The following is a 10,717-nucleotide window of genomic DNA, read 5'->3' as shown; positions in this document are numbered from 1 at the left end:
ATGAAATAAAATAGTACGGTTTTACATTAAAAAGAAGGAAGAATTTATGCTGATTATTTTATTTTTTGAGTTTTCCATAAACCACGTGGTCCCATTTTTTGAAATTTCAACCCCCCCCCCCTCTCAGGTAGCATGCTTGGACCACGTGGTCCCCCCAACCCTTTGAAGCGCCACGTGGTTAATGGAAGACCCCTTTCTAATTCATTAATAAAATTATTCATTAAGATTTTACCAAGATTTTTAATAACTAATATTTATTTTATTTCTAACAATTTAAATTGAATTACTATATTATTATTATTTAACAAGTTACATTGACAAACTGGACAAACTACAGCTGCAGGCAGGCGGCCGAGCTGTGTCCTGTGTATGCGCCTTTATCCTCAAACTTTAGGCTTAGTTCACAGTTTGTGTAATTACGCATGATTTTTTTTGTGTGGAGGGGAGATTGGCGGGAAAGAATATAAATGTAAGGTTATGTTTTTCTAACAACAACAACATTCGTCTTCTCTTCTGTTATTCTTCAAAATATATATAAAAATTACTTTTAAGTTTACCTAGATAGTGTTTAAAAAAATGGTTCAAAATAAGGAAACTCCGATGGAAACGGATGTTTCGTGTAATGAAGTATTTCAAAGAGAATCAGCCGATTATCAAGATCTTTCATCAAAATATCGTGGAGACTATGAAAATTATTCAAAACAATTTGCTAAAATTTATACCGCAAGAATATCAGAATTATCAAAAGTGTTGACTGAGAAAGCGAGAAAAAAATGGGGTACGAAACACTTTTTTTTGTATAGTTAGTAAATAAATGATTTTTTTTGTTGCAAAATTCTTTTTTAATTTGAAAATTTTACAGGTACTGCAAAAATCATGCAATTGTCTGAATTGGCAGAGTGTGAAGACGAACGTTGTATAATAATTGGAACACTTTATAAACATCAGCAGAATAAACCATCGATATTGAAGGAATTAAGTGAAGACGAACAATTGGTATTGCCAGTTGTCAAAGATGATTATTGCTCGGACGATGATCTAGTTTATCTCGAGGACGATACATCGCGTATTAAATTAGTGGGAAATGTTAATATTAAGGATACCGTGACTGGAGTTGTTTGTGCAGTCCTAGGACGACAGGACCAGAACAGTTCTTTTAAGGTGTTTTGAATTATATTTCTACTATATAATCTCAAATTTTTCACACTATTTCAATTATATACAAATTAACATTTGCTTTTAAATTTATTTATTTTTATTATGCTTTAAATTCATCATCGATGGATATTATCGAATTTTTTTGTTACTGTCATTATTGTTTTTGTCACTAAATTGTTTTTTTTCAAATGTCTTTGTTATAGAATTGTTTTTACAACTAAATTATTTTTGTTACTCAATTCTTTTTGTCACTAAATTGTTTTTGTTATTGCATTATTTTTACTATCTGAATTCGTTTTCTTTTTGTACATTCTTTTTGTCACAAATTTCGTTTTTCTTATTGAATCGTTTTAAATAATAATAGATTATTTTAATTATTTTTCTTACCTCTCAGGTTGAAGAGTGGTGCTTCCCGGGTTGTTTACCACAGGAGAAAATCTCATCACCAACAAAGGGAAAAATAGTTTTAATCTCTGGTCTTGAATTAGCAACTGCCGAAGTGAATTTAGAATTAAATTTATTAGTAGAATGGTTGTGTGGAATGTTAGGCGATTCATCGACACAAAAAGAAGGAGCTTCAGTCGTACGAGTTATTATTGCAGGTATTTACAAAATTATTTCCCAAAAGAAATAACTTTCCTTATTTCCTATACAAATGAGAAAAACAATTTAATTTCAGAACAAATGAATAAATAATTGCTGCATTATTTATAATTTTAATTTAATTTATTTAATTTTACTTCCTTTTTTACTTGACAAAAATATATACTTACAGGAAACAGTATTAAAGGAACTTCCGACAGTCACGTTAATAAAGGCCTTCAGGGTGGAAAAGCTCTCGATCTAGCCGTCACCAAGGAAATTGCGATTGGCACGAAAAAAATGGACGATTTACTTTCTGAATTGGCGAAATTTTGTTGTGTTACTTTAATGCCAGGACAGCATGATATTGCCACTTTTATGATGCCACAGAAACCTTTGCACTCTTGTATGTTCCCTCAATCTCGAAGGTAATTTTTTCCATCCACTCTTCCTTTTGTTATAATGGCAATTTTTTTGTTGTAATTCTTCGGTCTGGAAGGTAATTTTTTCACCTTTTTGTATTATTTTTTCTTCTTTTTATTTATTTTCGTTTCGTTTAGATACAATTCGGTGAGTGGAGCGACAAATCCTTGGATTGGCAAAATTGGAAATCGTCTTATTTCCGGAACGAGCGGACAACCAATCGAGGATTTAATTAAAGTCAGTGGAGCTAATTATTTATCTCCAATCGAGTGGCTCGAGAGAACATTAAATTGGCGACATTTCTGTCCAACAGCTCCCGATACATTGCCATGTTATCCATATCATGAGAAGGATTTATTTATTATGGAGGAATGTCCAAATATTTATTTCGCTGGCAATATGAATAAATTCGAAACTAAATTATGGGAAGGTGAGTTTAATTTTTTCCATATTTTTTACATCCATAAAGTAAATTTACAATTTTAACATTTCAACTTTATTTATTATTTATATTCTTTACAATCAATAAACAAAACTACATTTTTTATTAATTAAATTTTAAAAAATTGTTCTTCAAAATTAAAGTTTTAAATGTCTTAATAATTAAAATTTAAAAAACGTCTTAATTAAAATTTAGTCTTGATGATTAAAATTTATAAAAATAGTTTTAAACGTAGTTACAAAAAAATATTTTTAAATATTCATAGTTAAAAAACAATTGTAAAAATTTTAATTAAAAAAAATAGTTTCAAATAATCATAATAATTATAAAAAAAATTTCTTTTCAGTTGGAAAAAATTACTAATTCCGGATGATTAACTATTTATTTTTTGTTTTCAGGTGAAGACAAACAAGTCGTGAGATTGATCTGCATTCCAAAATTTTCCACTACAAAAACCGTTGTTCTTGTTGATCTCGATACTTTAGAAACACGAACTGTTTCCTTTGGAACTAGTTAAAACTTTTTTTTTTCGTGCTCAAAAATTAAAACCAGGTGAATTTTTTCCCCTCAATTAAAATATTTAATTTTTTTATACATATTTGTATTATAGTCACTAAAATATAATTACTAAAATATTATAGTCACTAAAATATAATTACTAAAATATTATAGTCACTAAAATATAATTACTAAAATATTATAGTCACTAAAATATATTTACTAAAATATTATAATTATTAAAACAATAACTTTTAGTTTTTTAAAAACGAATTTTACAAAAATTACTCCAAAAAAAAAATATGTTTACAATTTTTCATTCTCTTAGCAAAAATTATAATTTCGCGATAATAAAATATACGAAAATTAAACTTAGTGAATTCGTTTTCTGTTTTATTCAGGACTTTTTCTTTTTTTTGTTAAATATAGTATCACAGAACGTTGAAGGTAACATGCTTCAAACATTACAATGAAGTACCCAAGCGATTTTTTTTGTTTTTTTCTTTTTACAACTTTGGTAAAATCTCAATTTATGTGCTTCGCCTTACAGTGTACTATTGGATGTAATCTGATGAAACCGATGAACTTAATTCGTGTCAACAGCACGATAATAATGTCTAGACTCGACTCTCTCACATTTAATTTGAATAATTTCGTCCTCTTGTTCGTAAATAGTGTTGCAAAACGTTAACATCGTAAAGCTATTTTTAATTGGTGCAAAATCATTTCTTTCTCTATATATAACAAACTCGCACAAATTGTTCAAAAAATTTTGCAATTTACATATTTTTTTTCATTTTCTCGCTCATTTTCTCAAAAAAAAGAAAAAATTAATTACACCTTTTTTTTCTTTTGTATTTCTGTTTGGCTTGAATATTTCCAATTTATTCGTAACTACATTTTTTTTCATTCACTTTTCTGTTAATACTGTCGAGAGTTTTTTTTTGTTTTACAATTGGAAAATTTTTTTTTTTTAATAAAAATACAATTTTTTTTAAGAAATTATTTAACGAGAAGTTTCTTTTTTTTGACGAAGACAGTTTTTTGAAAACTGTCATCACGTATTTTTTACGTAATACATAAAAATTTTTTTTATACATCTATACCTTTTTAAAAAAAAGAATAAAACAAGAGGATCTGCAGATCATGAATAACTTATTACATGATACATTCGGTTTACACTTATATTATTTTTACGTACATACATGTGAAAGCGCAATGAAACGCAGGAGAAAAAAGAAAAGAATCTAAAATTCATTCCTTTTTTTCTAAAAAAAGAAATTCGATTCTTAAAAAAAAGAAAAATCACTTACCACGCCAAAGGCAAAATATACAGTTAAAGAATACACGAATTTAAAAAAAAAAAAAAAAAGAAAAAAAAAAGTAACAAAATATTTAATTGGCACTTTTATTTTTAAGTAGTGTGAATTTTCTCTAAAATATAAATACAAGTTATTTTGTACAAAAAAAAAAGAAGAAAAAAAGTGGGTGAGATTCTAGCGCTGATTTGTTTTTCTTTCTCTCTCTCTCTCTTTTCTTTAAACGAATAAGAGATGCGAAGTGTTTTCTTTTCTGTAAATTGGTAAGTAAAAGTGTACCGCTTTTGTTTTTTTTTAAATCTAGCTTGAAAATTGCTTTGGCCAGAGTAGTCACACACGCAAACGAGGTTTCCCATTAATATAAGAAGCAGAATGAAGATATAAAATTTATAATATATAATATAATACACTTTACAGATTCGCAACCATTTTGACAAATAGATGCATGTCATTTAACCATGTAATAATCAACAATTGACAGGTGACATTCGCATTTTTATTAATGACGAATAATCTGCAATTGATAATGATTTTTTCCTATCTTTTAGCAGTCGGACGTATTCTTTCCTTTTCAGTATTACGATCGTCAGCGACCGTCCATTCCGGATCGTTTGGATCTTCGCCCTCCACCTCGCAATATGCCGATTCTGTTGAATCCGATTCGGGAGAATCTAAATCCATTTCCTCCTGAATGAGAGAGAGAGAGAAAGAGAGAGAGAGAGAAGGAAAGAAAATGGAAATTAAGTTAATCAAAATTTTTCTATTTAATTTAATATTATTCTTAATTTAATTTAATAATATTTTTAATTTAACTCAATATTGAAGGGTTCGAACCAGTGGAAGTATTTAAAAATACGGTCTTTACGGACCAAAAATGAAAAATAAGAGAACAAAATTATCATAAAGAATTCTATCCATAAATTTTTAAATAACAGAATTCTTTGGACGAATTTTAATCAAATTTTTAAGAATTTTTTCGATAAATTCGATTAAAATTGTATTAAAAATAATTGAAATTCTGCAATGAGTTTTATATTATTTATGAAAATAATTGAATTCCTAAAAAGAATTTCATTATTTACGAAAATAATATCCCCGTAAGAATTTTATTATTTATAAAAATAATTCAACGATTGCGAAAAAATTTATAAAAAAAATGTGTAAATAATGAAATTTCAGTGAAATTTTTATTATTTTTTAAAAATAATTAAAAGTTAGTGTAGAATTTTATTAAATTTTTTTTAAATAATTGAATTCTTTTGGAAAATTTTATGAAAATAATAGATATTGAAAATCGTTGAATTGAGGAAAAGTTTTGAAAATAATTCAATTTCGGAGAAGAATTTAATTATTTCTAAAGATAATTGAAATTTTGATGAGAATTTAAAAAAATTTTTGAACACAATAGAATTATTTAAATACAAAGATTCAATTATTATTTACAATAATTTTCGAAAATTCCTTGAGAATTCAATTATTTTATAAGAATTTTCGAAAGTTTTCTAAGAATTCAATTATTTAAATACAAAAATTCAATCTTTTATAAGAATTTTCGAAAATTTTTCGACAATTTAATTATTTAAATACAAAAATCCAATTATTATTTACAATAATTTTCGAAAGTTCTTTGAGAATTCAATTATTTTAATAATAATTTTCGCAAGTTCTTTGAGAATTCAATTATTTTAATAATAATTTTCACAAGTTCTTTAAGAATACAATTATTCCAGTACAAAATTTCAATTTTTTTCAATAATAATAATAATAACAGTATCTCTTCATAGTTTTAAAAAAAGTTATTAAGCTGAATTATTAAAAATAACTGATTTTTAAAATTTTTAAACTGATTTTTATATTTTAAAAACTGATTTTTAAAATATAAAAAATTATAATTAAAAAATATTCTAAAAATTAGGGTTTTAAAAATATTGTAATTTTTTTTTCAAAAATAATTGAATTTCTTAAAAAAAATAAAGTACAATTTAAAAAACAAATTCAATTGTTTAAAGAATTTTAATTATAAATTTAGAAAATATTTTTTTTTGTGACATTTTAATAACTGTATAAAAGTAGAATGCTTTTTAAACTTTAATGTAATATTATTCTTTCTAAATATTTGAATTTTCAGAAATTAATTAAAAATACTGAAAATAATTAAATTTAAAAATATTCTATAACGAATAAGTTGTTAAAATTACTAACGATATTTTTTTAATATAATATTTTTGAAGCTAATATCTCAGTAACTTTGATTTTCATATTTTAATTTACAGATTTTTCATTATTACTTTTGAAAATTCAATTACAATTTTTTTTAAATTTGTGATTAAAATTCTTCAGAATTCGGCTAAATTTGAATAATTTTGTTAATAAAATTTAATTATTTTATTTTCAATATTTTTTTGTTTCTATTTTTTTAAATTAATTTAAATTGAATCGATTAAACTTACGTTATCGATTTTATCTTCCTCTCGGGAGCATACAGACGCCGAGGAAGCCTGCCAGTGTCCTTCCGGCATCACTTCCAACATTTTATCATACACATCTTCGGGTAATGGAAACATTCTCGGTTCATACGGTGGAACCTAAATCGAAAGTCAAATTTCACATTAGAAGAAAAATTAAACGAAAATAATTATTTTTTATCATTAGAATTAAAATGTATTTAGTTCCAATTATTGAAATTTAAAAGTTTCCTATTTCTAATTAGTGAAATTAAAAAGTATTTAATTTTTTAATCGTTAAAAAAGTATTCTTTAAATCAAGAAATACTTATTTTAAATTATAAAAAAAATAAAAATGTTTCAATTTCACGAATAAACAATTTTAAATTTCTTAAAAATTTCTTTTCCCATGAGAAAAAATTGAGTTTACTTATTAAAATAAAAAGAAATACCTCTTTTTCTCTTTCTTCGTCAACAATAGACGTTATGGTTTCTTTTTCTTTGTCCTTTTCTCGGTCTTCTCTTGTAAATCTCAGGGACGAAAGTGTTCGACGTCGGAGAACATGCTGCAAAGGAGGAGGACGATTTGCGTCCACATGTTCAGCGTCGTGACTATTCGACGGTGTCGCGGGTGGAGACGTAATTGGCGACGTGGTATCGCCACCAAAGTCACTCGCGTGCGGTGACATTGGATCTGAAAATTCAAATGATTAATAATAAAATAATAAAAAAGAAATAAATAGAACTAAATTCAATTAAAATAATTAATTAAATTAATAAACAAAATAAATTATTTATTTACCACAGATTAGAGAATTTATAAGAACGAAAGAAGTAATAAATAAAAAATAAATACAATGAGTAAATAAAAATATAATAGTAAAAAACAGAATAAATATAATAAGTAAAATAGTAAATAAATGAAACTAAAATTAATAAATAAAATAGAAAATAAATAATAAAATCAATTAACAGGGTTGCCACAAAAATTTAACTTTGTTTTTCCCTGAATTCCCAGACCTGTGACAACCCTGATTAAATTAGTAAATAAAAATATTATAGTAAAAGTATAATTATCTGATAATGTAGTAAATGAATTAAATTAATAAATAAAATGATAGAAATAAATGACATAATTTTCAAGAGAAAAAATTTTCCATGTTCTTTATTTGTGCAATAAAATAATAATATACCTGGTGTATTTGCGCCACTGTCCGCTCTACTATCTGTCCGTCGATTATGTCGAATTCTCGACTGATAGGGGGGATTTGCAAATGTCATAAATCGTTTGTATTCTTCCTTTTCGCTTCGCCCGTGCCTCAATACAACCGCTTCATCCGACACATCTTCACACTAAACAACAAAAGATGAAGATTAAAATAACAACAACAAAAATGAAACCGCAAACAATAAAATGAAGTAAACATTACGTTTCAATCGATGACGTTTTATTGTACAAGTGAGTCATCATAAATTAAATTCAATTAGAATACTTACATCGCTATCTTGACTAGGCCTATGCATGACACCATTTTTGACATCGATTTTTACAGGTTCGTCGCACAGCCTCCATCTGAAAGTTAAAAAACATAAATTAACCTCAATTACATGGAAATTCCAAATGAATTATTTATTTTTATTATTCGATTTTTCTTCCAAACATTGAAACAAAATACATAACACAATTTTTAGTAAATTTTTTGTAAAAAGGTGCAACTTATTTTGATTTTTATAATGCAAAAAATAACTATAATCAGGGTTGCCACAAATATTTAATTTCATTTTTCCCTGACTTTTGCCTGATTTCCAGACAAAATTCTCACTTTTTCCCTGACCTTAAAAAATATTTTGATTTACTCTAAAAATAAAAAAAGACTTTCAAAAAAATGTTCTATTACATTCACTGTAAAAAAAGTTGGTATAGAATAACACGAGGCTTGTAATTTCACACATCAAAATTATAGGTTGTACGTAGTAAATTTATTTCGTTCCAAAATGTAGTTTTACTATTCACAGTATTTTTACATAATGTGACTATGTAATTTAACAAGTTTGTGTAAATTTACGTTGTCCAACGCTGGAAAGTATGGCCACACGTCCAACATGTATTTTTACATTGCGTGTATTTTTACATTTTTACGTCATATTACGTCGCACGAACTGTACAATTACATAGCGAATGTAATTTTCTCAATTTTCTTATTCCTTCAAAATTTTCAAAAATTTTTTAAGTTTTTATAAATAACTCTAAAAAAGTGTATATAATGTACATTTACAGAAAGTATATGCTAATTTATAAGTAAATAATAATATTACAAAAAGTTTTGGGCTATATTTCATCAATACAAAAAATTACGATAGAAAATATTATTTCAAAAATATTTGCAGTTTATGTAGATTACAGTCGGCGTGTAAAAATACAACGTCGGACTAGTGGCCAAACTTTCCAGCGTCGGACATTGTAAATTGACACAAGATTTTTTTACAGTGTTTATTAACAAATTTCATTAATTGTAAAATTATTCACAAACATCAATAATTTCTTTTTTAAGTAAATATTTAATCATTATTATTTTTCTGTAGGAATTAAAATTCTTAAAGACATTCAAATTCAAAACTTTTTGAAATTCAACAATTTAAAAGAATATTATTACAATGAAATTTTTCAAAAAAATTTTATTATTTACAAAAATCCTAAATAAATCCTTCGCAAGAATTCAATTATTTTTAAAAAGTAGTAAATTTTCTGAAAAAATTCAATTATTTGAAAAAATTGTAATAAAATTCGTTGCAATAATTTAATTATTTTCATAAATAATTAATCGATTATTCGGTAATTCATTTTTTAATGAATTTTTATTAGAAAATTCTAGAAGAATTCAATTATTTAAATTAAAAAATAAATCCTGCGATGAGTTTTATTATTTATGAAAATAATTAAAAAATTGTCCAAAAATGTTATTAAAATTTTTCTAAAATAATTGAATTTCGGTAAAGAATTTTACTATTTCTAAAAATAATTGAATTCTTGAAAAGAACTTTGTTAAATTTTTTTTAAATAATTGAATTCCTGTGACGAATTTTATAAAATTCTTTTTAATTAATTGATATTTTTCGAAAAATTTTTTGAAATTTTTTATATTAAATAATTGAATTCCTGTGAAAATTTTATTATTTATGAAAATAATTGATTTATTTCGAAGAAATTTATTAAAAATCTTGTAAATTATTAAATTCCTGTGAAATTTTGCCAAGAATTTTATTAAAGTTTTTGAAAATAATTGAATTTCGAAGAAGAATTGTATTATTTATAAAAATAATTGAAATTTTGACGAGAATTTAAAAAAAATTTTTGAACATAATTGAATTTTGGAGAAGAATTTTATTATTTTTAAAGACATAATTGAAATGAACAGAATTTTTTTTAATTTTTGAATATAATTGAATTCTTCTAATTTTTTAAAATTCAATATTTTTAATATTTTCAATTACATATTTTTAAAAATAATAACATTTTAGAATTATTTTTAATATTTTGGAGAAAACAATAATGTTCAAAATTTTTAATTAAAATTAATCAAAAGTCATTAGTTTTTTTAAATTATACAAAAATTCTTTTAAGAAAATTTTTGACAAATCATGGTCCTGTTTATAATTATAATTCTTCAAAAATTTGATCATTTTTATTTATACTTTTTAGAAATTTAATTATAATTAAAAGATTTATGAATTAAAAATTAAAATAAAAAGAAAGTGAAAAAGTAAAAATAAAGAGAGAAAAAATTGAATGATAAATTAAATATTTTGTTCAATGGTTAAAATTATTACAACAAAATATTTTACTCTGTAAC

At 24.5% G+C, this 10,717-nt stretch overlaps 2 protein-coding genes across 6 annotated transcripts in view; one reads left to right on the top strand and one right to left on the bottom strand.

Moving 5' to 3' along the window:
• The first annotated feature begins 455 nt into the window (after window positions 1–455).
• Window positions 456–3,478, top strand: LOC122501431 (DNA polymerase delta subunit 2). The gene is made up of 6 exons (XM_043610883.1): window positions 456–778; window positions 863–1,161; window positions 1,553–1,760; window positions 1,934–2,168; window positions 2,301–2,593; window positions 3,004–3,478. The coding sequence occupies exons 1-6, from the start codon at window positions 577–579 to the stop codon at window positions 3,120–3,122; spliced, it is 1,356 nt and encodes a 451-aa protein (XP_043466818.1). The 5' UTR covers window positions 456–576; the 3' UTR covers window positions 3,123–3,478.
• Window positions 3,470–10,717, bottom strand: part of LOC122501390 (KAT8 regulatory NSL complex subunit 1) — a 27,207-nt gene continuing 19,959 nt past the window's right edge. For all 5 annotated transcript variants that reach the window (XM_043610841.1, XM_043610822.1, XM_043610831.1 and 2 more), the window contains 5 exons: window positions 8,364–8,439; window positions 8,060–8,219; window positions 7,319–7,560; window positions 6,873–7,007; window positions 3,470–5,109 (listed from right to left, as the gene is read on the bottom strand). In XM_043610841.1, the coding sequence (XP_043466776.1) occupies window positions 4,960–5,109; window positions 6,873–7,007; window positions 7,319–7,560; window positions 8,060–8,219; window positions 8,364–8,439 (763 nt within the window). In that variant the 3' untranslated portion in view covers window positions 3,470–4,959. The remainder of the gene's footprint in view (window positions 5,110–6,872; window positions 7,008–7,318; window positions 7,561–8,059; window positions 8,220–8,363; window positions 8,440–10,717) is intronic.

Source organism: Leptopilina heterotoma, unplaced genomic scaffold (assembly GCF_015476425.1).
Source record: "Leptopilina heterotoma isolate Lh14 unplaced genomic scaffold, ASM1547642v1 Lhet_103, whole genome shotgun sequence".
In the NCBI taxonomy this organism is placed as follows: domain Eukaryota; kingdom Metazoa; phylum Arthropoda; class Insecta; order Hymenoptera; family Figitidae; genus Leptopilina; species Leptopilina heterotoma.
The sequence above is the reverse complement of the archived record's forward strand: the minus strand, read 5'-3'. Positions and strand labels throughout refer to the sequence as shown.

What these genes read in the sequence shown, in the direction of transcription:
- LOC122501431 (XM_043610883.1), top strand. Translation starts at nt 577, where the DNA reads ATGGTTCAAAATAAGGAAACTCCGATGGAAACGGATGTTTCGTGTAAT. An exon ending in GAAAGCGAGAAAAAAATGGG is followed by an intron (nt 779 to 862) that starts GTACGAAACACT and finishes AAAATTTTACAG; the next exon opens with GTACTGCAAAAATCATGCAA. An exon ending in ATGTTCCCTCAATCTCGAAG is followed by an intron (nt 2,169 to 2,300) that starts GTAATTTTTTCC and finishes CGTTTCGTTTAG; the next exon opens with ATACAATTCGGTGAGTGGAG.